The 26971-nt window shown below is 56.5% G+C and overlaps 1 protein-coding gene across 1 annotated transcript in view; it reads right to left on the bottom strand.

Annotated features, from left to right (window-relative positions):
• Positions 1 to 26971, bottom strand: part of ACACB (acetyl-CoA carboxylase beta) — a 74945-nt gene continuing 47974 nt past the window's right edge. Inside the window, exons 24-52 of the mRNA XM_054712462.1 lie at positions 26495 to 26608; positions 26200 to 26313; positions 25615 to 25704; positions 24496 to 24614; positions 23968 to 24105; positions 23106 to 23205; positions 22922 to 23029; positions 21003 to 21059; positions 20728 to 20769; positions 19594 to 19809; positions 19046 to 19201; positions 17579 to 17782; positions 16620 to 16775; positions 15327 to 15449; positions 14953 to 15222; positions 13604 to 13701; positions 11971 to 12091; positions 11081 to 11191; positions 9704 to 9847; positions 8996 to 9116; positions 7341 to 7437; positions 5778 to 5874; positions 5135 to 5270; positions 3708 to 3885; positions 2294 to 2406; positions 1865 to 2019; positions 1170 to 1340; positions 942 to 1078; positions 1 to 331 (exon numbers count right to left, since the gene is read on the bottom strand). Of these exons, the coding sequence (XP_054568437.1) occupies positions 205 to 331; positions 942 to 1078; positions 1170 to 1340; positions 1865 to 2019; positions 2294 to 2406; positions 3708 to 3885; positions 5135 to 5270; positions 5778 to 5874; positions 7341 to 7437; positions 8996 to 9116; positions 9704 to 9847; positions 11081 to 11191; positions 11971 to 12091; positions 13604 to 13701; positions 14953 to 15222; positions 15327 to 15449; positions 16620 to 16775; positions 17579 to 17782; positions 19046 to 19201; positions 19594 to 19809; positions 20728 to 20769; positions 21003 to 21059; positions 22922 to 23029; positions 23106 to 23205; positions 23968 to 24105; positions 24496 to 24614; positions 25615 to 25704; positions 26200 to 26313; positions 26495 to 26608 (3813 nt within the window). The 3' untranslated portion in view covers positions 1 to 204. The remainder of the gene's footprint in view (positions 332 to 941; positions 1079 to 1169; positions 1341 to 1864; positions 2020 to 2293; positions 2407 to 3707; positions 3886 to 5134; positions 5271 to 5777; positions 5875 to 7340; positions 7438 to 8995; positions 9117 to 9703; positions 9848 to 11080; positions 11192 to 11970; positions 12092 to 13603; positions 13702 to 14952; positions 15223 to 15326; positions 15450 to 16619; positions 16776 to 17578; positions 17783 to 19045; positions 19202 to 19593; positions 19810 to 20727; positions 20770 to 21002; positions 21060 to 22921; positions 23030 to 23105; positions 23206 to 23967; positions 24106 to 24495; positions 24615 to 25614; positions 25705 to 26199; positions 26314 to 26494; positions 26609 to 26971) is intronic.

The raw sequence follows: 26971 nt of genomic DNA on the forward strand, positions 1-26971 counted from the left end.
GAGGAGGCGCTTTCCGCCTGGAGGGGGCGCTCCTGAGCGGTTTATTGGGACAGGAGTGAGTTGGGAGCCAGCAGCCCAGCAGAAATGCCCGGGAACTTTCTGTTGTAAAAAAGCAAACCCCCATGGTCCTGGCAAGGGCCTGCGGTCGGCGGGCCAGGGCGGTTCCTCTTGCCCGTGGTGCTGCGAGCGGCCAGTGGGCAGTGCTCAGGTGGAGGCCGGGCTGTCCATGGTGGACAGGAGGTGAGCGACCTGGGCCCGCTGGGCCGGGCTGATGTGCTCGCTCATGTACATTATGCAGTCCACAGCCACCTCGGGGTTCTCTTGGACCAGGCTGCAGGGGAGGGGAGAGAAGGGTTGGGGTCACCCAGCGTGGCCCTAAGAATCGCTGTGCAGGGCCATGTCACCTTCCTGGGGGGACAAGAACCCCGAGCTCCCAACCTCTTCCTGCTGTGGTCGCCATGGGGGGTGACGGTCCCGTGGGGGTCAGGCTGCCTCGAGGAACGACAGGGGACCCCACAGGTCCCTAGTTGTGTTACTGAGACCTGAAGCAGCTTCATGCCCCACACGGGGTCCCACATGATCTACTTCCTTCCTCCCAGGGGACCCCATGAGAATGGGGGGAGCAAATCATCCTGAAAGGCTGATACCGAATGGGAGTCAGCAGCCCAAGGCCTGTGGGTTCTCTGGCCATGACCTTGGACAAGCCACTCTTTCTATTCCAACACGATCCTGAACCGAAATCCTCGCGCACCCTCGCACAGCACCCCCAGGGCTTTGGGGGAGCTGCGGCCTCTCTGCTGGGGGGCCGGGCCCCGGGCTGTGCCGGGGACCTCGGGGCCTGCCGTGTGGTGGCTTCCAGCAGTCCGCTCCGGGACAGGCCGCTGGAGGCCGAGCCCAGCTCTGCACTTGCGGGTCAGTCCGAGGAATGGGCGGCCACTCACCCTCGGATGGTCTTGAGGACAGAATCGCGCTTCAGGTACTTGATGTTCTCGCCGATGGTGGAGCGCAGGCCGTCGCCCACCTGCCAGTGCTGCTCCAGCCACTGCACCACCATCTGGTTGTTGTCCCACAGGTAGGCCTGGGGAGGGGCCGAGGCTGCCTCAGAGGGGGGCCCGGCTGCGCAGGCCCACCCAGCGCCCGCCTGCCCGCCCGCCTCCGCCCTGGCCCACCTTGACGGCGCCCTCCGTCTCCACGAACCAGCGGCGCAGCATGGACTGGATGTGCACGTGGCTGAGCTCGCTGCTGACCTGCAGGATCTCCTTCTTCACCTGGTCCTCCAGCAGCAGGCGGCGCAGGCGCCAATACAGGAAGGTGCGCGAGGTCCTCCACTCCAGGACGTCCTGCGGACGAGCCCAGGCCTGAGTCCCCGCTGCCCGGGGCTGAGCCCGGCGGTGGGAGCGGGCTCTGGGAACATGCCCATTTCACAGGCCAGGAAGCTGAGGCCCGGGGAGGCGAAGGCACCTGCCCGAGCAGCGGCAGAGCCAGGACTTTGCCAGGACGCTAGACAGGCTTCCCAGAGGCAAGGGGTAGCAGGTGACTGACTATGGGACGTCCTCTTGGGGGAGGGGCCCTGGGCGGGGGTGATGATGGCCAGAGGTGGGTGAACACGGGGCGGAAACCACGCTTCCCACATCTGGCTCGGCAGTTACAGCCACGCACAGACTGGTGGTCCCAAACCTCACTGCCTATTGAAATCTCTTGGGGATCTGGGGGAAAAAATACTGATGTCGGACTCCCACTCCTGAAATCCTGATTTAACTGGTCTGGACATGGGCTCCGGGATGCTGTGAAGCTGCCCAGGTGATGCTAACATGCAGGGTTTGAGCCCAGATCTCCTCCCTGAGCTGGAAAGGCCGTGGCTTACGGAGATGACACCCTTCTCCAGCATCCTGCCCGGCGTGTCGTGGAGGTCGGCGAACTGCACCGCCACCTGGTGGTAGATGGGCAGCAGCAGTTCCTCCCGGGCCTTCAGCCGGCCCTCCAGGTCCTTGCGCTCCTTGTCGGAGAGATCAGACACTCCTGGGGGCCAGGGCACAAACCAGAGTTTGCAGGTCAGGCCTCGGCGCAGGAGGCCCAAGCTCTAACTGGGATGGCACCCCCAAATCAAGCGGCTCCTGCAGGGCCAGAAGCACCCCCACAATGGCGAGATGGGGCCGACTTGCTACATGTGAACATTTAAAAGATCTCCCAGGTTTGTAGCTGTTTGGGTAGGTCTCCAACAGCGGAGTGGGCCCCCCCCCCCCCGCCCCCGCCGCCCCGACCGCGGAGGGGTGGCGCAGGGGGACCCTCGCACCTAACTGCTCCACGAGCTTCTTGTAAGTTGGGTCGATCCTCCTCATGGCCTTTATCAGGTCTTTCTTTCGGAACTTAATCTCCACTGTTCCCTCCGGCTCCAGAACACCCCCCCTGAGAAAAAAAGAGGTAGGGGTGAGGCGGGCAAGGGGGGCCCCCAGCAAGTGACAGCAAGCCAGCCAGCAGACATGGGGTTGAGGCGAGAGGACCAGGACGTCTGCGTGTCAGTTCCTAGCTCTTTCACTGACTCGCTATGTGACCTTGGGCAACTCACTTTCCCTCTCTGGTCATCTGCTTCCGTATCCATAAAATGAGGGGCCGAGCCAGCTTTTTAAAATAAAGTTTTCTGAACTGTAGGAGGCCCTTTCCGCTCCACGAGTGTGTGACTTTCTCCAGGACAGCACAGCCCTCCTGCCCCTCTGCCCGTCCTTCCTGACCTCCCTCATTTCTGCTCTCCCAGAGCCGGGTCCTGCTTCTTATCTCCTTACAGCTCTCAAAGGCACGATGAGGTGTGTGCAGCCTGCCCGTCCATATCCAACCCTCTCACTCACCCCTATTTCCTCCAGCCCCCTTTTCGTCTGATAACTTGGAAGCCCTGAGGAATGTTGTATGTCGCTCTGAGCTTCCTGGCAGCCAGAGCAAAAAGTTAATGAGGCTGCTCATGTCTGAGTCCTCCAGGAGGATCTGGGCCCACTGGAGGCGGGACCGGGTTAGCTGATCTGTGCCATATACCACAATGCCTAGCACGGCCTGGTATAAAGTAAGGTGCTCAATACATATTCACTGAATGTATGAATGAGTAAGGGCGTGAACACAGGAATAGGATGCCTATATTTCGGGCAGAACTACTCTTAAGGCCTTTATATCCTGCATAGCATGTAGCAGTGAGTCTTCATTTTGCCAAGGTTTCTCTCCCCTGGAGACCTGGTATCCCGTAATGCGAGTATTCCTTCAGTCATTTGTTTGCTGGTATTTCTCAACCACCCAGTAGGTGTGACTGTGCCAGGCAGGCCCTGGGTAATAAAACTGGATAGAATACAGCCCCTACAGGAACTCAGAGCTTTGGGAGAGACTCAGAGTTCAGGTCATATTTCCCTTTTCATCCTGGCTGCCAGGGAGCTCAGGTGCTTTTGGTCTTTCCTTACTTGATTGCAACCTTCCTTGGGGAGCAGAGGAGTGTGAGTTAAGAAAGAACAGACAATTCCTCCACCGCCTCTCTGCTTCAGCCACTTGCTCTACTGAGAAAAACCCAGTTGGATACTGGACACGAGTTTCAGGTTAAACTGGAAGCGCTCCGTCCTTCAGAACCTCAGAGCGCCCCCGAGATCCCACGCCAGCGGCTCTAAGGTGAAGGGGCCTCCAGACGGGCAGTGGGAATACGGGAAGGCTGAGCCGGGCTGAGGGCACACACCCACCTGCTCTCTTTGTCTGCGTACATCTCTATGCACAGGGGGTTGATGGTGGAGTCCAGGACCACCCAGGAGCCGCCCCGGAGCTCCGCGTAGGGCGGGATGTAGATGAGGATGGGCTGCTTGTACTGCCGGAGGCCGTCCACGATGTAGGCCCCGAACTTCAGCACCTGGTCGTACATATCTGAAAAGCAAAGCGACTGCCCCATGAGGCGGCTCCGGCCCTGGAGCTCATGCGCCAGCAGAGCGTGTTGCCCTGGGGGTTCTGGGAAAGCGTGTTCGGCTGGGAGGCTGCATGGCTCTGTGGAAAGAGCCTGGGCTGAGAGTCAGGACCGGCCCGGGTACAGGGGGCTCAACCATCTGTGGGTTTTTTTAAAAAATATATCTTTATTGATTTCAGAGAGGAAGGGAGATGGAGAGAGAGAAACATCAATGGTGAGAGAGAATCATTGATCAGCTGCCTCCTACACGCCCCACAATGGGGATCCAGCCTGCACCCCAGCCATGTGCCCTGACCGGGAATCGAACCGTGACCTCCTGGTTCATAGGTCAACACTCAACCACTGAGCCAGGCCGGCCGGGCTCTGCCATCCGCTTTATAACAGGGAGCGATGTGTCCGTGCGACCTCAGACAGCTGCTCTCCCTGCCTGAGCCTCCATGTCCCCATCGTAAAGGGAAGAGTCAGGGCCATCGAGCTCTAAGGTCCCTTCTGGCTCTGACTCTGCCACCACCCTGCCCCACCTCCCAGCCACAGAAGCAAGTCCCTCTGCTCTTGGGCGGCATGGCCCTTACTTCCCAAGGGACACCCAGGTACGTCCCTCCAAGTGCCAAGCACCCTCCACGGTAACACTGACCCAATAACGAAACCAACCGTAACCGTGTGGGCCAGAGACAGGCCCCTCGAATCCTGACCTTGGCCCCCCGAGGTTGGCCCAATCGTATCCCCCTTCCCAGAGGAGGGAAACCGGCTCAGAGAGGTCGCCCAGCTAGCAAGGACTCACACCACGTCTGCCCGCCTCCCAGGCCAGCTCTTTCCTCAACACCCCGCTGACAGCCACTGTCCCTGCCAACAGGCTCCCAGCAGCCCCCCGAGGAGGCGGGGCAGACACACCATCTCCTCCTCTTACCGAGTGGGAGCACGGAGCTGACTGCCCCATAACCTCGGCAGCTTCTGGGACGCCCCTCCCCGCCCTGCCACTCACGGCGTGACCTCAGGCAAGTCCCACCAGGAACCTCAGTTTCCCATCTGTGAAATGGGCTGTTTCCAGATCTGCTCCCATATTCTCAGGGTTGTGGGGGGGGGGAGGGGGGACGGGGGCTCAGCTAGGATGAGGATGGGACCATACATAGAAAACACGGTGTCGCCACCCCAAGGGAGGGTCCTGGGTGCTGGCCCTGCGGGTTCAGGGCACCCACGGGGAGGCTGCCTCACCTTTCATGCCACCGGAGAAACCCCTCCAGTTGGCAAAGATCATCAGGGGCAACTTCTCCTGGTTGAAGTCCTTGATGACCTGGGCCGTCTTGTAGGCGGAGTCCGGGAACCACACCTGGCCCGCCTGCTGGGTTATCTGCAACACAGAGCCAGCCGGTGAGACGCCCCTGCGCAGGGGCGGCCTCGGGACCTGGGACGGCGGGCAACCTGCCCGGCGTGGGCACTGGCACCAGAGCCAGGCTCGCAGGGAGGGCGCCTCCCACTGCAGCCGAGAGGTCCTGCTGCCCATTGACAGGCTCAGAGGGGCCTGAGCCAGAGTCGGATCCCAGGACCCGGCCCCTGGCTTCTGAGCTCCTCCCAGAGGCCCAACCTAGGAACACCCACGGGGATGGGCGGGAGGCGGGAGGCGGGAGGGATCCCCGGGGATGGGCAGGAGGCAGGAGGGATCCCCGGGACCCTGTGGCATCCTCTGAGGGAGAAGAAAGCTGGTATGGGAGGCTCTGCCACCGCCGAGAGGGGGCTGGGGAAACGGCACTGAGTCCCAGGCCGTCTCCTCCGAGTCTCTGAGCAGGTTCGAAACCACCAGGGCCCACACCTGTGGCTGAGCCGACGAAACAGCAGCCGCAGCCCCCCAGCCCCTCACCTTGGCCTCGGAATCCAGGTTGGCCGGGTCTGCGGGCACCACCACCTCCACCGTCCGCGTCTCCACGGCGATCACTCCGACAGGGATGCCCCCCAGCCTGCGAGGCGAAGCACAGGTGAGCCCGGTGCGGGGCGCACCCCCAGGCAGAGTAGGGGGCTGTGGGGCCCACCCAGCCCCAGCTGTCAGGCTACGGGTGTCCTGGGAGTGGGCAGGGAGGCTGGGAGGGAGGCCCGCGGGGCCAGCGCTGTCGTCACTGCAGGTGGTTTAGCGGACGGCAAAGCAGCTGTCCAAAGCAGGAAGCGCCTCTCAGCCGGCAGCTGGGAAGGTCCGTGGTGCCTCGCTGGGGCCTCAGCCACCACAGGAGGGGAGGGGAGGGCCCGCCAGTGACGGCCTGAGGCAGCGCTGGCTGCACAGACTCCCCATGATGCCGCCACGTTCTCCGTGCCACGAGCCACACAGGGCTACGGAGCGCGACACGCCACCCCCTTTCATTTTCATTCATTTGCTAGGACACTGGAGTTGCTGCACGTGGCCAGCAGCCACCAGTCGCACTGGGAAAGCCGGAGGGACACTGGGCCTAAAGGAGCTGTGGCGCAGGGGATGCCGTGACAGCTGTCCCGGTCACCCCCGGACACGGCTGCCCCGTGTGACACTGGATTCCTCTTTCCTGTCGCCCAACAGCCCCGTGAGGCAGGCGAGGGGAGAGCGAGCTTCCAACAAAGGAAGGGCCTCCTGAGATTGCCTCCCAGGTTCTAAAGGATGTTTGTAAAATGAAACCCTCACGGAGAAGCGACTGGTGCCCATCCAGGCTTCGTAGGTTACTGCTGACTGCCGGGAGCGGAGTAACAATAACAAGGATCGTGACCAACAGCAGCCGCGCCCACTTACGGAGCATTTTCGATGTTTAAGTGCTGAACATATGTGACTACTTCTCATCGTCATCACAGTCTTCTGGAGGTAGAATTATCACCCCCATTTCACAGATGAGGATGTGAGAGCCCAGGGAGGTAAGTGACGGAGCGGGGGCTGCACCCAGGGCCGAGTCCCCAGCCTGGATGCGAGGCAGCTACGTCGTGCCAGGCGTCCGCGAGGTGGACTCTGAGGATGCCGCTTAGGGCTCCATAAAGGGAGGAACTCTCCCCTGGGCCACTGGCGTTACCTAAGAAAATGATGGCTCCACCGCTAGGGAGTGAGCTGCTCGGCTCTGAGAGCAGCCAAGCAGTTAAGCCTTTCACTAGCTATGCTAGCCAACAGGATTCCTGCCCGGGGCCCCCCCAAAACGGAATTCCAAAGGGGTCTGTGGCCCCGGGGCTGGAGCGCCCTGTCCCAGCGGTGGACCAGGGGCAAGGAGCCCAGCCCCCAGCCAGAAGGCGCCCGAGACACAGACAAATCTAGACTTTCTGAAGGAGCTCATCGTCCAGAAAACCACCCACCGAATGAAGTCTTCCCTTTGGAAAATCCTGGGGCCAAGAAGAAAGTGCCGCTGGGGCCACCTGTCCTAGCCCCTGGGAGTCCCCAGCCTGGTGAGGCCAGGGCTGTGCGCCTGCCCGTCCTCAGGGTTACCTTGCTCGTCCCGTCACCACGGTCTGGGCCCAGGGCGCCAGGATTTCCTTGAAGCTGCCCTGGTCGAAGAATCCGCTCTGCCAGGACCCCTTCAGAGCTGTGGGCAGAAGGCAGAAGCCCGGGCTGAGGGGCCGGGCGGGTGAGGACCCCCAGGGTCCGCTGGAGAGGGCAGACTGTTCTGTGGTTTCTCCAAGGGCAGCCTGACCTTGACCCCTGAGCCCAAAAGCCTTTTTCCCCCCGGAACACGACACAGATCCCAACCCCTTGCAAAGAAATAAACAAACAAATAATACAAATTTTAAAAATAAAAATAAAAAATAAACAGAACAGGCCTGCAAAATTTAAACCAAGTCAGGAATTCGGTTCATATAGGATATCCGACCACATCGGTCCCCATCAATGCCAAGCACAGAGAGGCCCTCATCACAGCTCTGCTGCTTCTTCCCAAGAGGCAAACAGCTGGTGGGCGCCCTCAGGGGGTGGGTGTCAGAAAGGAACCATCTGCCCCGAAAAACTCATCCGGGACCCCCAACCTGCTGGCTGTAGCTTAATAACATTGAACCTCCCATTTAACAGAGAGTAACATGTTCAGTTTCCCAGAGAGAGAGAGAGAGAGAGGGAGAGGGAGAGAGAGAGAGAGAGAGAGAGGGAGAGGGAGAGAGAGAGAGAGAGAGGTGACAATGTCGGCCTCGGCTCCTGGAGGGAAGCGGTGATGTGAGCCACACCTCGGTGTGCATGACTGCAGGTTGGATAAGAACCACCAGGCAGCGGGAGGGTCTCAGGTTGCAGGTGTGGGAACAAGGTGGCCCCACGTCAAGGTCAGCCCGAGGACTGGCCTGGCCAGATGGAGAAAACCATCAGTAAGAAGTTGGACATTTTAAAATCAAGATAAAGCCAGCCCCCTCCGGGCGCACAGGTGAGAAGGGCCAACAGAAGCGGAGGAGGGGGAGCGAGCCCGGCGCCTCCCGACAGGCCCTCCCGCGCCGCGCAGGGACGAGCAGCGCAGCGGATGCTGAAGGTGCAGCCTGTGAAATCCGAGACTCGGGACGATGGTAAGAGGGTAGCTCGGCTTTCCTGTCCTGTTCTGGGCACTCAGAGTGTAATCATATCCCTCCAGGGGACAGACCTGCTGCTTTCGGAGAGGGAGAGAAAGTGTGTGTGCAAATGCATGTGTTAACATGTGTGCACATGAGTATCTGCATGTGTGTGTGCATGTATGTAGAAGATGTGAAGTTGCCTGTCCTGTGTGAACTCACAGACAGCTCCGTTGTGAAGGTTTAACCAAAGAGAGAGAGAGAAAGGAGGAGGGAAAAAGGGAGGGAAAGCAGAGAGAGGAGCAGTCCTCGAAATCCTGATGTGTCAGCCAGGACTCTGCAGACCTGTACAACCGGGGGAGGCGGGGGGGGGGGGGGGGGGGCGGGCGGAGGTCATGACCTCGTTGCCCTGCACCTCCTCTCCATCCCTCAGCTCCAGAAACGGGAGGCCGGTTCCATCCTCCTCGGTCAGTCACTCAGGAAAGGCACAGAGTAAAACCTCAATTCCTCCGCGCTCTCCGAAGGGGCCCTCAGGCGCACCCCCTAAACCAGGGCTCCTACATCTCAGGCCCAGGAAGGAGACCCGAGACCCAGGTCTCAGGCAAATGCCTGGGGACTTACTTGGGTGAGACCTTCCTGCAAGCATCCACCGGGGGTCGTAGGGGGCTCTCGATGGGGAAAACTCAATCTCTCTGTCAATGGGGTCGGTGGGACTGATGATGGGGACCGGGCTGTGATTATCCTGGAAAAGAAAGCTGGGTCTCCAACTCTGTTCCCCGGGTTTGTCAGCAACGCCTGCGACCTGCCCCTTGCGCTTCCCTCCTCTGACTGTGACTATGGCTGGCTGCCCAGCAGAAGCCGAACCCAAACGAGCTCATGTCTACGATTCTGAGTAGCATTTGCCGAGGGCCCACCGAGGGAGAGACGTCAATTCACTTAATCATCAGGGTAACACTCTGGGGGTAGGGGCTATTGTTGTGCCCATTTCACAGATGAGGAAACTGAGGCTCAGTTGTCCCCAGGTCTGACTGCTACTGAGGGGAAAGCCAGGAATCAAATCTAGCCCATCCCCTCCTAAAGGATCAACCGATAGCATCATTGGCCATTTATTTTTCTTTTTAAGGCCAAGAACAACGAGTACAGGGTTGGGTGCCAGAGAGGGAGGGAGGGAGAGAGGGAGGGAGGGAGGGAGGGAGGGAGGGAGGGATAAAGAAACATTCACCCCGCCACACCTGCAGGGCTCCCTGCTCCCCGTGCTCCCACACCACGCAGCCAATGAGCGTCATGACAGCGTCTCCAGGCTCTAAGCCGCAGGAGGGGGTGCCGCACCTTGGGCATGTAGGACAGCCACTCCAGGATGGTGTAAACGCCCTCGAAGTCGTCGGGCACGGTGATGTGGGAGACGCCATTGTTATGCATGATCTGCACGCCGCCCAGCTGGTTGTTGGACGTGTAGACCTCTCTGCCCAGGACCTGCTCAGACACGGCAGGGTTAGCAAGGTCCTGCCGGCCCGGGCACCATCTCCCTCCTGTTTGGCCGTCATCTCCCTCGGTGGTCTCACCCCCTGGCTGCACGTCGGAATCACTGGGAGCTTTTACACACCCGGATGCCCGGGCTGCACCCGGTCCGATTATATTAGAGTCTTTGGTGTTTTTAACTTCTAGGTAATTCCAACATGCACCCAATTTGAGAAGCAGTGTGTCCTTTGATTACCTCGATTACGATTACTTATGATGACTGTGGTCAGCTCAAAAGCAAAACCTGCCGACTGGCATGGCTCAGGGGTTGAGCACCGACCTATGAACCAGGAGGTCGCAGCTCCATTCCTGGTCAGGGCACATGCCCCGGTTGCAGACTTGATCCCCAGCAGGGGGCGTGCAGGAGGCAGCCCATCAATGATTCTCTCTCATCATGGATGTTTCTCTCTCTCTCCCTCTCCCTTCCTCTCTGAAATCAATAAAAATAAAAAACAAATAAAAAGGCAAAGCCCTCCCTCATGTTTCTGACTCAGTGGGTCTGGGACCGGGCCTGGGAGTGGGCCTGGGAATATGTATCTCTAACCAGTCCCCAGGGGGCGCTGATGCTGCTGGTTCGGGCCGCACTGGGAGTCCCTCAGTGGCATTTCAGCAACATTCTATCCTGGAAGCTTTACAGCAACGTGGCCATGTTGCCGTGGAGTGAGCAAAGCAGAAAGCTCGCTGCACATTCACTGAGCTTCAACACAGGAAGGGCGGAGATGAGGGAAATGCACCAGGATTACAGCAGGAGCACAGTTACATTTGGGGGTCTTTTTCCAATTTTCTGCAAGGTGCAATGCTGTCTTAGGAATTTGCATAACTTTTTAAATTAACTAATTTTTTGAAATTTAAATGTCAGGAATATGGAGCCAAATCCCTTTCTTTTTTTTTTTTTTTGGCGGGGGCCGGGGGGGCGGGGTTGGGGGGGGCAGGGGGTGCGCAGCGATTCGTAAGAGGCCCAGATATTTGCAAACCGGGAAAACAGCTCTCACATCCGTGGGAACGATACGGTTTCACATTGAGAAGACACCACGAGGGGACGAGGGGACGAGGGGACAAGGGGACGGGACAAGGGGACAAGGGGACGAGGGGACGAGGGGACGAGGGGACGAGGGGACGAGGGGACGAGGGGACGAGGGGACGAGGGGACGAGGGGATGGAAAGCGGCCCCAGCCCCATCACGGTCACCTTGTTGAGGGCGCTGGCTCCTGTCAGGATGATGTGGGAGTTTTCCACCTGGATCACCCGCTGGCCCAGCCTCACCAGGTAGGCCCCGATGCCCAGGGCGCGGCAGGTCACCTGTGGAGACAGGCCCCCTCCTGAGTTCCTGAGGCTGCCCCGCCCCCAGCAGGAACCCGATGGGCACAGGTGGCCACCGGAGTCAGGGCCGAACAGCAGGGGCGAAGCCTGACCTTGAGGCTCGCGTGACCTTGGCTTCCAACCCAGGAGCAACCCAGTCAAACACGAGGGGTGCTTTAGACAGGCCGCAGGCACGGAATGTTCTGGTTCTCCCTCCCAAGGCACGCGGGGAGCCCTTCTGAGCTGGGTCATTCATGAGCTCTCGCAGCCGCTCCCACGACCAAAAGGACGTGTGAAACGGGACATCCAAGCGAGGGCTGTGCCGAGTGGGAGTGCTGTGCCAAGGTCAATGTCCCGGCTCTGACAATGTCCTATCTCGTGTGAAAGATTCCGTCGCGGGGGAGGCTGGGGGAGAAGTGCACGGGACCTCTCTATACTAACCTGTAACTTCTGGGGAGTCCAAAACTATGTCTAAATAAATGAATATGTATACACACACACAGCTGACCTTTGAACAAGACAGGAGTTAGGAGAGCTAACCCCACCCCAATAAAATCAGTGAATAACTTCCGATTCCCCCAAAACAACTACTAATAAACTACTATTGTGTGATATGTATTAGGAGCTGTATTGTTACAATAAAGAAAGCGAGAGGACCTTGGCCAGTGTGGTTCAGTGGACAGCCCCCTCGTTATCAACTCTTTCCTTCTGTGTCTATTTTAAACTTTCTAAAATAAAAGGTTGAGACATAAAAGACAATAAAGCCAGAGGAGACTCACCATGCTAATGGTGACGATCTCGTCATAAGCCAGGGAGCACTCCCCTGCGATCATGCCTGACCCCCTCAGGTTCTCCACGCCCAGGCCATCGTCCTTCCCAATGATGTCGGTGATGACATACCTTGGAGAACCAAACAGGAGTTAAAACACAAGATGTGTGTGTGTAGGGGGGGGGGGCAATGGTAACATATGTACACATATAATCCTATCTAATAAAAGAGTAATATGCAGATCGATCATCACTGCAACACACAATATAGCTGCCCCCATGTGGTCAAAGATCCTGCCCCCATGTGGACACAAGATGGCCACCACAAGATGGCCAGCAGGAGAGGGCAGTTGGGAGGCACCCGGCCTGCAAGTGAGGGCAGTTGGGAGGCACCCTGCCTGCAAGGGAGGGCAGTTGAGAGGGACCAAGCCTGCAAGGGAGGGCAGTTGGAGGTGATCAACTCTGCAGGAGAGGGCAGTTAGGGGTGACCAGGCTGGCAGAGGAGGGAATTTGGGGGCAAACAGGCTGGCAGCAGAGTGGTTAGGGGGTGATCAGGCTGGCAGGCAGAAGCGGTTAGGGGCAATCAGGAAGGCAGGCAGGTGAGCAGTTGGGAGCCAGCAGTCCTGGATTGTGAGAGGGATGTCCCATATTGGAGAGGGTACAGGCTGGGCTGAGGGACAACCCCCCTCCATGCACGAATTTCGTGCACCGGGCCTCTAGTACCTTAATAAAAGAAAAAGAAAACAAACAAAAAACACAAGATGTGGTCCTGAGGCAGGAGGGGCAAGCAGGGGACGAAGCAGCCAGAGGCGAAATGAAAGCAGAGGTCTAGGACCTTCGTGATTGGCCCTAACGTTTCTAGAAGACCGTGCGGAGGCGGCCTTAACGAAATGTCATCCCCACCGCGCCTTCTTCCTGAAGCAATTGGAATACCGTTTGGTCTACAGAGAGATGGGGAAGCCACTGAGCTCACAATCAATCAATCGAGACTGGCCACCTAAGTGTGAGAGACACTGTACTTCCCGACCTGCTCGAGATTCACAAGGCACTGAGCACGTTAAAGGTTCTGGGGAGGCCCTTAGGGAAGATGCTGGTTAGATCTAACCCAGCCCTACTTGATTATGGAAATGTCTCCTCCTTCCCACATATCACCAACTAACATTCCAGAAAGCTCAGCCTGGGAAATTCTGATTTCGTCAATCTCACTGAAACAGCAACAACACACCCACCACTTTCTCTGGAAGAGACAGCGGCAGCTGTGATGTTCGGGCGGAGCCGACCCCTGCCCTGCCCACACCTTCCCAGCTTGCCAGGTCACTGCTGCATCCGTTGGCTAATGTGATCCTATAAGGTGGGCCTGCGGCTCTGGGGACTTCGTGGGAAACTGATCTGGCTCCCCCTGTGTAATGTGCTATCTGTGTGAGAGGCACGGCTTATCTGGGGATGACAAGGAGGGGTTCACCTTAGAGAACACCCCAGGTATTTAAGTCACCGGTGCCAAAGCTCAAGGGTCCCACTGGACACACACACCCCCACCCACCCTCTTGGAAATGCCACCACAGCCGGAGGCAGAGCGGCAGATTCCCCAGGAAGAGCCGCATCAACCCCAGGCCAAAGGCGGGAGCCACCTGCCCAGTCACTCACCTGGATTCTCCTTCCTCCTCGACGTGTTTGCAGTGGACGGAGTTCAGGGAGCTGATCCGGGTGTACTCTTGGGGGGTCAGGTACAGGTACTTAAATCCCTTAAACAAACAAATATATATATATGTGTGTGTGTGTGTGTGTGTGTGTGTATGTGTGTGTGTATATATATATATATATATATATACACACACACATACACACACACATACTCCAGTGAAACTATGAATCCATTTCCCTGCCCTTGGCAGCCACTGTTTTTAAAAACATATCAACTCTGTAGAATGGATGTTGACAACAGGTTAACGTGTTAGCAATATGTTAACATGTCTGACGTTAACACCATGCTAATAAGAGCTATAAACTCAGGATCTGCGTTTGCTAAGTGCTTTCCACCCATCCTCACCACATCGCCACTCATCTCCCTGGTCTGGTTCTGTTTCCCAGTTATCCTCTCACTACTGCTCCCCTAGGGAGACTCTGAGACTGTTTTCCTTATTCCCAGCCTCTCCCCGTTTTATTACAGTACTCTGTGTGTGTTACGTTGTTCACATTAAAGATCATTTCCCCTTTTGTGTGTGTGTGTGTGGGGGGGGGGCATGACTGCCCCCTTCGAAATGCAGGCTGTGGTTGCAAAGGGGACTCTGTCCCCTGCCTTTTCACGTCATAAAGCGTGTGCTCTGCTCTCACTCATCCGGCCTTCCAGTGTAGCTGGTGTCTCCACATCTCCCCACGATTTTTAACAAATCCCTGAGGCCAGGGACGATGTTCTTTTCACCTCTGCATTCTCAGTGTTTGCTGCATTCAGGAGATACAGTCTATATTCTGCATCTGTATATACATCTGCATTAGCTCAGGGTTCATAAACCTTTTGCATTACTGTCCCCTACGGAGCCTTCTTAGGCATGTTTTCCTAATGGCCATCGCCTCCCAGGAAATTTAAAATATATTATATGTACATATATTTTGTCATTATTGTTGATTTCAGAGACGAAGGGAGAGGGAGAGGGAGAGAGATGGAAACATCAATGATGAGAGAGACTCATTGATCGGCTGCCTCCTGCACACCCCACACTGGGGATTGAGCCCGCAACCCGGGCATGTGCCCTGACCCAGAATCGAACCGTGACCTCCTGGTTCATAGGTCGAGGCTCAACCACTGAGCCACGCCCAGCAGGGCTCCCAGGAAATTTTAATACCGATACACTGCATGCCTGTTTATGTAGGATACCTGTGCTCTACGTAGAAAAAGAGTCAGAAGACTTGTTTCACCCGTGGGCACTGCCGCCTCCACCGGAGGGAGATACAGTGCCAGCGAGCGGAATGACACTGCCACCCCGCTCCTGACGTACCTTGAGGGGGTCCTCGGGGTCCACCCACGCCACCTGGAACATGTGCTTGATCTCCTCCGCGAGGCCGATGCGGGCCCCGCTGTTGGCCGCGAGGTAGATCTGGGGGATGCCCTCGGCCCGGGCCAGCTGGGACGCGCGCAGGTACAGGAGGTCCTCTCCCACGCCGAAGGAGCCGATGCGGAAGGTGATGTCGTTGCTGATGAGGACCAGGTCCCGCCCTTCCGGATACTCCCGGGTCTTCAGATGCATTTTGAAGGCCACCATGCCCACCTGGTGACGACACAAACGCACGAGGGAAGCGGGGTTGTGTCTTCGGGGGGACGTTTCCGGAAAGGGCGGTTCCGGCCCGGCGCTGGGCTCCGCGGAGACCTGACCTCGTTTCCTCCGGGAAGCCGGTTCATCTCCACCAGCTGGCCCTGCGGGTCCAGCACCAGCTCCGTGTATGTCAGCATGTCTTTGGGGTACTTGTCTGGGGAGCCCCACAGTTTAAAGAGAGCCTGGGGAGAGGGGAGGACAAAGAAAAACCTGAGTCGCCAGTAGAGAGGCACATTTACTAGTTCTTTCTCTTTTTAAAGCATGAGCTACTTTTTCTATTTAAAAAAATTTTTTTTATTGATTTCAGAGAAGAAGGGAGAGGGAGAGAAACATCGATGATGAGAATCATTGATCGGTTGCCTCCTGCACGGCCCCTACTGGGGATCGAGCCCACAACCCGGGCATGTGCCTTGATTGGGAATCGAACTGTGACCTCCTAGTTCAGAGATTGATGCTCAACCACTGAACCACACACACTGGCCAGGCAATCATGAGCTACTTTTAACACGCAGAACAATAAATCTCATGTTTTATCAAATCATAATTTTCCGTAGTTGCTTACGATTTTCTTTTTTTTTTTTTTTTTTTTTTAGATTTTTTTTTATTGATTTTTATAGAGAGGAAGGGAGAGGGATAGAGAGTCAGAAACATCGATGAGAGAGAAACATCAATCAGCTGCCTCCTGCACATGCCCCACTGGGGATGTGCCCGCAGCCAAGGTACATGCCCTTGACTGGAATTGAACCTGGGACCCTTCAGTCCGCAGGCCGACGCTCTATCCACTGAGCCAAACCGGCCAGGGCACGATTTTCTTTTTAAATAAGATGTGGTGGAGCCCTTATTGTACCCCTCCTCACCCCATCCCTGACCCTCCTCCCCTCACCTACCCACAGGGAATCATTGCCCTGAATTTAGTGTCTACCAGCCCTCTGCATGCTTGCATGTCTTTATTTCATCATGTATGCATACATTTAAACATGTAGTCTTTTGCATGACTTAAACTTTAAATAAGTGGTATCACACTGCACACATCCTGCAACTTACTTCTTCAGATTTTTTTCAATAAATACTATAAATGCATTTTCTCTTCTCTGGCTTACTTTACTGGAAGAATACAGCATGTAATACATGTAACACACAAAATATGTCTTAATCAACTATGTTATCCAGAAAGGCTTCTGGTCAACAGTAGATTAGCAGCTAAGTTTTGGGGGGATCAAAAGCTATAGGAAGATTTTCGACTGCACCGGGGGTCGGCACCCCTAACCTCCACATTGCTCACGGGTCACATGTGACTTCTTTTTCTTCCCAAGGAGACCCAGGCCCGTGCTGCGTCTCAGCCGTGGACTTGCCTGCCTGAACATTTCTGGGAAGTCGTACACGTAGGTGGTTCCCAGGGACTGGGCCTGGAACCGCTTGGCCTGAAGCAGGTCCTTGGTGACGTAGGGCGTGTTGATCAGCATCCCGTGCTGGGCTCCTTGTTTGTTGCCAAAGGAGTGAAACAGGATCTGGACCAGAAAGACGGAGAAACAGAGCGTGAGGGAGACGCGTCCTCAGTGACATCCCAGCGCGGGGAGCAAACCTTGTCACATGACAAAGCGAGTGCCTGGCATTGCTAATCTCTCTTCTGCCACAGCCAGCACAAGGAGGGACAGTGGCAGGTGTGAAAACAGCCCCCAGAATGTAACTATTATAGTACCACACGCATGTGCACACACACGCGCACGCACACAGTCAAACAGACAAGAGGGCCTCAAAATGGATGAAACCCGAAGGAAGTCCGAATTTGGGTTAACACCACTGAGCCCGGGTCAGTTTCCTAGTCTGACAAGGTCCTGCGGTTACGTACGACGTTACCTTTGGGGAAGTGGGTGAAAGTACATGGTATTATCTCTGTACTCATCTCTCTGTATAATTATTCTGGAAAGTAATTATTTCAAAATGAAGATAAGCAGATATCCTAAAAATAGGATATTTGATTCACTTCGCAAAAGTCCGTTCTAAACCACGGTTGTGGAAAATACCTATGTCCCTAAGTGAAGCGATGTGGGAGGCTGCAGTGTAATCACCCAGGGCACCCCACATCCGATCCCGAATATGGTCCTAGAATGGATTAAACACGGAACCCCCGTCCTTCCCAAGGGAATGAACTTCGGGGACTCAGAGGCGACCCCGTTTATCACCAAAGCTCCCGAGGGGCTGCAGGATCCGCCGTGGCCAGGCAAGGCAGCCACCGAGTGCGTTTCCTTCCACGTCCCACAGAGGGCGCAGCCTGCCTCTGCCCTGACCTCGGGGACCCGCCCCGCCTTACGTTTCCGGATCTGGGGTCGGTGACTTCCTTGTAGAGGCTGATGTCCAGGTAGTAGCCTGACTCGTTGGTGATGAACAGGCGGATGGGGATGGCGCTGCCGGCGGCGGTCTCGCGGATGTTGATCTTGACCTCGGCCTGGAGCACGCGGAGCTTCCACAGCCGGCTGCCGTAGCGCATGACCATGGAGCGCACGGCCTCCTCGATCTGCCCGGGTCACAGCAAGTCCCGTGTCAGAGCCGGGGCCGCACTCACTCCCAGCAGCTCTGGCACCGACAGCAACGCGGTGAGGATGCACCGAGGGCAAGGTGCCCGGACACGGTGCGTACCCACACCTGCCGGCTGCTCATGACCAACGGCACCGGGCGGCACCGGGCCGGGAACTGGGAGCTCCTTTTCTCCTTTCGTTTCAGGACTCAGAAGGGCCGGCATTTTTTTTATTTTTTTAATCCTCACCTAAGGATATCTTCCACTGATTATTAGAGAGTGGGAGAGAGAGTGAAAGACACATATCGACGTGAGACACACACATCGATTGGTTGCCTGCTGCACCAACTCCGACCAGGCTGGGGAGAAGCCTGAAGCTGAGGTAGGTGCCCTTGCCCGGACTCGAACCCGGGACCCTTTGGTCCACAGGCCGACGCTCTATCCACTGAGCCACACTGGCTAGGGCGGTGCCGGCATTTTTATCCCCCATTTAGATGAGGACACGGAGGCTGGTGACCAACAGCTCGTGCTCCTTTGGGACACCACCTGTATCCCATCATGCATCTCAAGCCCACACATCTTCTCTGCTGGGAAGTGGGGGGACGGGTGGGGCAGGGGCACCAGCATGGGCCCTCTGCACCCCAGAGATGCCAGGATGAGGTACCAGGACTTCTTTCATCCCACGATCCCCACCCTAAACCCCGCCTGCTCATGAAGAAGAGCCAGCGGGGTCCCCAGCAGAGCCTGGGCCCGGGGACAGGACACCCTTTTGTTTTGTAAGACGTTTGGGGCATCCGTGTGGTCCTCAAAGTGAGGCACGCTCACGGAGGGTGAACGCGGACCAGGGCCGGGCCCGGGCTGGTGGCTCTAGAACAGGGGTCCTCAAACTTTTTAAACAGGGGCCAGTTCACTGTCCCTCAGACCGTTGGAGGGCCGGACTATAGTTTAAAAAAAAAACAACAACTATGAACAAATTCCTATGCACACTGCTAAGTCGGCTGCTAAGCAGGACAGGCAGCGGGGGCAAAAACACCCGGCGGGCCGGATAAATGTCCTCGGCGGGCCGCATGTGGCCCGCAGGCCGTAGTTTGAGGACCCCTGCTCTAGAATCACACGCTGCAGGACGGAGGCCCCGGCACGCACATGTGCGTCCTGTAACTCGGTTCTCGAGCGCCAGGAGGCGGTGCCCAGGGCAGCATGGCACGAAGAGCCACTGGTCCCCGGGCACTGAGCCCGGAGCCGGCGAGGGCCCCGGAGAGAGACCTTGTAGGGGTCCATGATGACGGTGGGCACGAAGTTGAGGAAGATGTGGTTGCAGTCGGTGCGCACGCTGGTGTTGTTGAAGGCCACCTCCAGCTCGTCCATGGCCTCCAGGAGCAGCCGCTCGCCCTCATTCTGCAGGTACTCGAAGGAGGCCTCCTGCCAAGGAGGGGGCAGCCGCTGGGGCAATGCTTCGGGGAGGAATCACTCTTCTCCCCAAGGCGGGCCCGGCGAGCACAGCAGAGCCCCCTCCGAAGGCCAAGGGCTGACAAAGGCTGTTCGCCCAGGGCCCCCTGCGCTCCCCCCATGAGGCCCAGGGCCCCCTGCGCTCCCCCCGTTGAGGCCCAGGGCCCCCTGCGCTCCCCCGTGAGGCCCAGGGCCCCCTGCGATCCCCCGTGAGGCCCAGGGCCCCCTGCGATCCCCCGTGAGGCCCAGGGCCCCCTGCGATCCCCCGTGCGGCCCAGGGCCTACTCCGAGAATTGACAGCAGAGGGAAGGCCAGCGCCGGAGCGACAGGCTCAGGGGATAGAAGAAACACCCGAGACACATTACCTTCGTAATCAGGTCCGAGTGCCGGATGATGGCGCGGATGAAGAACCTGTAGTCGGTCACCTCCACGCCCTCCTTCACCTTGGCAGCGCCCAGGTAAAGGTGCATCTTGTGGTTGGCGCAGGGCACGGCCGTCACGTCGAAATTGCGCATCCGGCTGAGCTCCAGCTGGAAGGCCAGGGCGGGCTCCAGGTGACGGTAAATGCGATCTTCTGCAAACTGCAGGCCGACGGGGAGAGGACGGACAGACGGACAGACACACAGACACACAGACACACACCGAGTTGGACGCTGGACCGTGACCCTGCTTGGTCCACCCCGTCCTGCAGTCCGCTGGTGTCTGCGGGTTTAGCCCTCGAAATGTACGGTAATTATGTTGTCATAATTGTGAGCAACCCCCAGGCTCAGGAGGGCTGGGACTTTGCCAGACGACATGCCAGGTTGGCGTGCGGGCAGGAGGCTCCCGGGTGAGCCCAGCTAGCTCCCAGCACCTGCCGCACAGCCAGGCGGTTCCCTCTCTGGCACGGGACAGAGTATTTCTCAAGAAGTCACTGGTGCTTGGTTTCCTAATGGAAATTCGTCCTCTAAAGAAAGCATCTGATAGTGCTGGAGACTAGCGCCCGGCCGGCGTGACTCAGTGGTTGAGCGTCGGCCGGCGGACCGAGGGGTCCCGGGTTTGATTCCGGTCAAGGGCATGTGCCTCGGGGGCAGGCTCCTCCCCGGCCTGGGCCTTGGTCGGGGCTGGTGCAGGAGGCAACCAATCGATGTGTTTCTCTCACATCGATGTTTCTCTCTGTCTTTCCCTCTCTCTTCCACTCTCTCTAAAAATCAAGGATAAAAAAAAAAAGAGAGAGAAGAAAAATGGGTTGGGAGGACCACCTTTCTGAGTCCACCAGCAAGTCCAAAAACTGTCCACATGACAGAGGGACCTGCAGTGAAGGCTGAAGGGCGGGAGGCGCGAGGTCTGAGCTCCACATGGACATTCGGGGCTCTCCTTGGAAATACCCCAGAGGAAGGGGGGAGTCTGTGTGAAAGTTGCCATGTTCTAGAACACAGGGATATCTTAAGGACGGGGGCTGTCTTCCTGAAAATCAGAGATGCCAGGGAGAGAGAACGGATCGCTGCTTTTGGTCATACCTCGTCTCTTGCTCTGAAGGTGAAAAACTTGGGAAATTCTTTCTGCAAAAGAGAAATCCACACAGACGACCATTACATCCAGCAGGACCCATGTCCACACGCGTGTGCTTGCTCTTAAGGGTGACCCCCTCTGCTTCTAGGGTGCATCATTTGGAAGGCAGTCCTCCCCAGCGCTCCATCTCCCCCACCCCGATCTGCAGCGTAAACGGCAAGGGAACGGCTCTGGGTCTTGGAGGAGGGAGGAGACGCAAAGGGGGCGCTGAGCATCGACTGACCTCCTGGGCGATCAGGAACGTGATCCTTCGGAGCCCGTAGTCCACAAGGATGTTTTTCTGCGTTAAAAACCAAACACACAACGGAATGGCATCAGCCACAACATGGGATGAAGAAGTCCTGATACGTGGTACCACGTGGATTAGCCTTGAAAACATTATGCTGAGAAAGACGCCGGTCACAAAAGACCTCAGACTGTCTGATCGCATTTACATGAAATGTCCAGAACAGGCAAATCTGTAGTCGGATAGTAGATGAGCGGTTGCCTGGGACAGAGGAGGAGGGTACTGGGTCAAAGAAAAATGGGGAGTGACTGCGAAAGCATAGAGGGTATTTTGGGGGGTGGGGGTGTGTGTGAAAATATATTATAATAATGTTTACACAACTCTAGGAATATACCAGAAAGCATTGGTACACTTTAAGTGGGAGAATAGTGTGCTATGTGAATTATATTCAATGTTATATTAAGATATACAGACTTTTTTTTTTTTTTAACATTTCATGAAATCTTTAATGACATTGGCAGGTCGCCAGTTTGATTCCTGGTCAGGGCACATGCCCAGGTTGTGGGTTCGTTCCTTGGTTGGGGCACATGCAGGAAACAAATCAATAGATGTTTCTCTCTCTCTTCCCCTCTCTCAAAAATCAATACAAACATATTTTTAAAAACCTACTGATAATGTTGTTAAAAAAGAAGAAGAAACAGGCCAGGGGGAAATATGCCAATACTTCCCCAGTGGCTGCCTCTGGACGGTGAGGCTGTGGGCTCTGTTTTAAAACCTATTTTTCACACCCTAACCGGTTTGGCTCAGTGGATAGAGCGGCGGCCTGCGGACTGAAGGGTCCCGGGTTCGATTCCGGTCAAGGGCATGTACCTTGGTTGCGGACACATCCCCAGTAGGGGGTGTGCAGGAGGCAGCTGATGGATGTTTCTCTCTCATCGATGTTTCTAACTATCTATCCCTCTCCTTTCCTCTCTGTAAAAAAATCAATAAAATATATTAATAAAACCTACTTTTCGGATTTGTCTGCACCTTAAACATGTTCTATAATGAACACCATCAGCTGCTGATTGACCAGGCAAAGGCTAAGCACATCGCTAACATTGATGTCCCTGATCTTTCACGGCATCATCCATGACTCAGCACCCGCAGGTCCTCTGAGGGACATCAAGTCCAGTCCATCAGGATAATATGGGGAACACAACACGTACAATTACCACCGAGCCAGGAGCGTCAAGAACTAGCAGCCAGACAGTGTGGCTGGTAGATTTGATTATATGTGAGCTAAGAATCTTAGCATCCCAGACGGGGAAACTAAGGGTCAGAGAGGTACAGTAACCTGCCTGAGGTCACACAGCACCTTCCTGTTGTTTCTCTGACCTATACCTGCCAAGCCGCTCCACATCTGTTTGCAGCTGAGGCCCTTGAGCATACATAACAGGTGTCCCTACTGCCAGGGTGAGAGTGGCCATGGCCACCACGTTTATAAAAGCAGCCTGCAGTTACCTGCATACACGGACGTCAATGCACGTGACCGTTTCAAAATTGTGACTTTTCTGGGCTATGCCAACACACACGCCACCAAACCCAGAACTATATGCCGAATGTGCTTCTGTGCCGAGTGGTGTGTTAACCCTGTCACTTCATCACTGCACAGGCTCAGTGCACAGACTTTGTCATTTCATCATTGCAACCCCGGGAGAGAGAGATGCCACCCCCGTGTTACAGGGAAGAAGCCGAGGCTCTGCCTCGTTCGGCCACCGCTGCCCACGGTCACGGCCATGGGGAGTAGCGGAGCTCGGGTGAGAAGCCATCTCTGTGGCTCTGAAACACTCAGCAGGTCCCGGGCGCCCGGGACACCTCCCCACGACAGCCCGTCCTCCTCCCCCGGACCCAGAACCAGAGGCGCACGCAGGCACCTTGGACTGCACGAAGGTCCGCAAAATCGGCACCAGCTCCTCGTCCTCCAGGTGCTCGGCGCACTGGATGGCCACGTTCAGGATGTGGATGGGCTCTTCGCGGAAGTTCTAGGAGGGAACGAGGCTCGTCAAGGACCTGGGCCCAGCCCGCCCCGCCCCCGCTCGCTCCTGCTCAGGCACTTACCTTGCAGTCCTCCTCACAGTACACGGAGGTTTGGGCCTTGCTGAAGAGGGGGGCGTCCCGGGGCACGTTGGCGAAGCAGGAGATGACATCATCGAAGTTCCTGGGGGCGCGGGACAGAGAGGGAGGGCTGAGGGGCTGCTCCGCCTCGGCCGTGGGTCAGGCCTGAGTCCTCCCTTTTCCCAACCACCACTCTGCGAGCTCACTGTGTTCCTGACCAGGTCCAAGGCACCCCGGACGGGGTCTTTCCCAAGAGGGAAGAATGAGCCCATGTGATCTGAGGTCATGAACGAAAGGAAGGCTGTCTGAACTCTGGAGCGTCAGATGGGCCCCCCTTTTACCAGCTAGGAGGCCCTGGTGATTCACCCCACGTCTGAGTCAACTGAGGACAACAGATGTAATCACTACAGCTCCTAGCGCCAAAGACACACATAACCCAAGCACAATGCGTAACACGCAGGAAAGGGTTAAAAAAGGCAATACTGTAGTAGCACTGACCACTGACATTTATTACGTTATTTACATATCAATGATACTTCAAATACAATATTAACATGTGCTATCTCATTTAATTTTCCTGGTGACCCTATGAAGTAGTTCCTTTGCTCATTCCCATTATACAGATGAGAGAACTAAGGCACAGAAAGCTCCGAGTCTCACAGTTAGGAAGCGCAGAGCCAGAACTCGCACGCAGGCGGGCTGACACGAAAGCCCACGCTCTTGGCTACAACAGTATTAAACTGTGATTATTAATTTGTTGTGCGATGTGCTGGGCCGCTCCCACCCCATGTGTCACATGAACAGAGGGGAGTGAGAAGCAGCTCCCTCGGCTCCTCTCCTGGGGTGTTTGGGAGACACGGGGTACCTGGTGAACTCCTCGAATCTCCTGAAGGCAACCATGGCACCCATCCGCTGACACAGGGGGGAGAAGCCGCTGTCCATGTAGAGCTCGGTGCTGTGTCTCAGCAGGTCGGGATTGGTGATGCTGACGGGCACGGCTATCCTGCAGGGGGACGGCGGGTGGGGGATGAGGCCGCTGCTGCGGATCTGGCCCCACGAGCTGCTCCTGCCTTGGAAACTTCGGTGAGCCAGCATCGGAGCTCTCCCCAAAGGGGGCCTCAATTTGGAGGTGGAGGGGACTGAGGTCAGGGCCAGGGCTGAGGACTAAGAGCTCAACAAGTGAGTGAATGAGTGAATGAATGAATGAATGAATCACGCATAGGAGTGTAGTCCCAACAGGGTCCCCAGCTAAATCCAAAGTAGTGAACTCAGCCATATGGAATGAACATTCTCAGGCCAGTTCCTCCGGGAGTGCCCCGGGCCCGGAAGCCTGGGGAGGGGCAGGCTCAGTTCTAGAGACACCCCAGGCCTCTGCTCCCCTAACACTGCGTACCTGTTGGGGTGGGAGGAGGGCAGCATGAACTGGAATTCCACCACGCAGGTGCCGTCCGGGAGCTGCCGGTGCTGCAGGCTGTTTAGCTCGTAGGCAATGTAGCCCCTCCGCACATACACCTAGTGGGACAGGAGCACAGAGGACCTTGTCTCAGAAGAACGCCTTCGAAACCTGAGAAAATTCAGGCTGGAGAAATGACCTCTGAATTATCTCTAAGCCGTCGTTAAGAGCAACTTCGTTCACATTTCAGAATGTTACTTTCTCTGCAAAGGGCTGGATAGTAAATATTTTAGGCTGCAGGGGATATATCATCTGTATCACAACTACTTAATTCATCTGTATCTACCACAGACAATATGTAAATGAATGGATATGGCTGTTCCAATAAAACTTTATTTATAAAAACAAGCAGGGGGCCGGATGTAGCCCACGGGCTATAGTTGACCAACTTCTGCTCTAGGTTAGTCCTGTCCAATAGAAATGGAACACAAGCCACGTAAGCAATTTTAAACCACTTAATAAAAAGGTAGCAGGTCAATAGAACTTTAATAACTTTATTTCATCCCTAACACCTAAAATATCACTATTTCAACAGGTAATCAATATAAAAAATTATTGGTTACAACTGGGAATTTGGATTTGAGGAAACTTCCCACTATGCCTGATACAAACAGTTTATGATGCCTGAAGTGTGCAAACTATATGATTTATGTTCAACATGTGCTTTCTTTCCGGGAGTTTAGAATGCTGGTGTGTGCTAGCCAGACTGTGCCTGTGTGACCGGCCCCCAGTAAAAGCCTGGATGCCGAGTTTAACTGTCCCCTGCGTGGAGGAGGCAGGAATGGTACACGAGATAGCAGAGGTTGCCAGCAAGGACTCTGGACAGGGGCAGACCTAGTGTGAACCCTCATTCTGCCACTTCCCCGCTGTGTGACTTCGAGCAAGTTGCTTCACCTCTCTGAGCCTCAGTTTCTCCTCTGTAAAATGGGCATAGTAACAGCACTACCTTATTGGTAGAATAAGATCATGTCTGCAAGGTGTGTGGCCCGGGGTCAGGTGCATGGATGCCGGAACTGGCCCGTGCGGTACTGTGTGGTCCCAGGGGCCGCTCCCACTTACCTCCAAGGACGCCATGCAAACCACCTTGTTGACGTGATAGAAGAACGTGGGCAGGACGTCAAATATGGTCGTCTCCGAGAGTATTAATTTCTACAGGAAATCGTTAGGGAAAGAGAGAAAAGTAAACCTGAATAGATTTAACCAACATGCGATGTGTGGGAGGGGTGGGAGCAAGGGGGAGAAGCCGGTGGTGTTATCGCCAAGCACGCCAGTGCCCAGGCCCCTAAGATCTGAATGTGGGAGCAGCTGAGCTGACTGCACGGGGCTCCCAGACGCAGAGGGCATACCTGGAAGCTTGTAAATGAGCAGAGTAGGGGGGCAAGGGAGCCCCAGGAAGATGAAGCCGAGACTCAGCCATGTGAGGCTGGCCGCTTCCAAAGCTCCATCGCATCCTTCCCGGGCGAGCCCTGCTGCCTGAGCCCCCCGAAGCCCTCTTGGGCAGCCCCAGCCTCGCTGGACTAAACCGCTGGCATCTGTGACTGTGGCCTGCACTGAGGGCTAGGGAGCCCGCCCCCCACTCCCCCCAGGCCCCACCTGGGCCACAGCCTTGCTCTGCGGAAGGTGGAGGGGTGCAGACAGCCTCACCTTGAGGTTTTCCGGGCAGAACTGGTGGCCGTACCTGTCGACGGCAGACAGGAAAATGGACTCCACCTGGTTGTGCCTCAGCTCATAGGAGGGGAGATGGGAGGCGATCAGGACCTGTGGGGAGGGCATGGAGGGGCCTGGTGAGCCACCCTCACAGGGGAGAAGCCAGGGGCCGGGCCCATCGGGCTGGACATGGACGGTGGTAGCAAGGGGCTGTGCACAGTGGGGGCAGAGCATGGCGGCAGGACGGCACCCCGCGCCCGCGCACAGTGGGGACGGCGCCCCACAGCCCTACCTGTCTGGCTCTGAGGGCCACTTTGCAGTGCTCGGTCTTGCTCAGCTGCGTGAGCTCGCTGAGGATGGAGGTCAGCTCCTCCGACAGGGAAGGGTCTGGGCTACAGAGTTCATCCTTTGGGGGACGAAACAGAATCGAAGTGGCTTGTGTCCGGCAGAAGGAAACATGCCAGCACCATCCTCAGCCAGGGTGCGGCTGCCCCGGCAAACCAGACAGCTGCCCGGCCTCTGAAGACACCTGGCACAGCCGGAGGCACATCCCCTCCCCTTTCCACCATCACCCTGTCCATTCCTTCATCACCCCAAACACCCCCTCACCACCCGGTAAGGAAAAAATACATCTAAGTCTGTGCCTGCACCACTACCAATGGCCAACAGTGATGGGGTGCTTCCTGTGGCCAGGCAAGCAGCTAGGCCCTTGACATTCATCTCCCCAAATTCCCCCAACCCTCTGAGGAGCTGCCATCATGATCCCCAT

The sequence above is a fragment of the Eptesicus fuscus genome, chromosome 23, assembly GCF_027574615.1.
Source record: "Eptesicus fuscus isolate TK198812 chromosome 23, DD_ASM_mEF_20220401, whole genome shotgun sequence".
Lineage (NCBI taxonomy): Eukaryota > Metazoa > Chordata > Mammalia > Chiroptera > Vespertilionidae > Eptesicus > Eptesicus fuscus.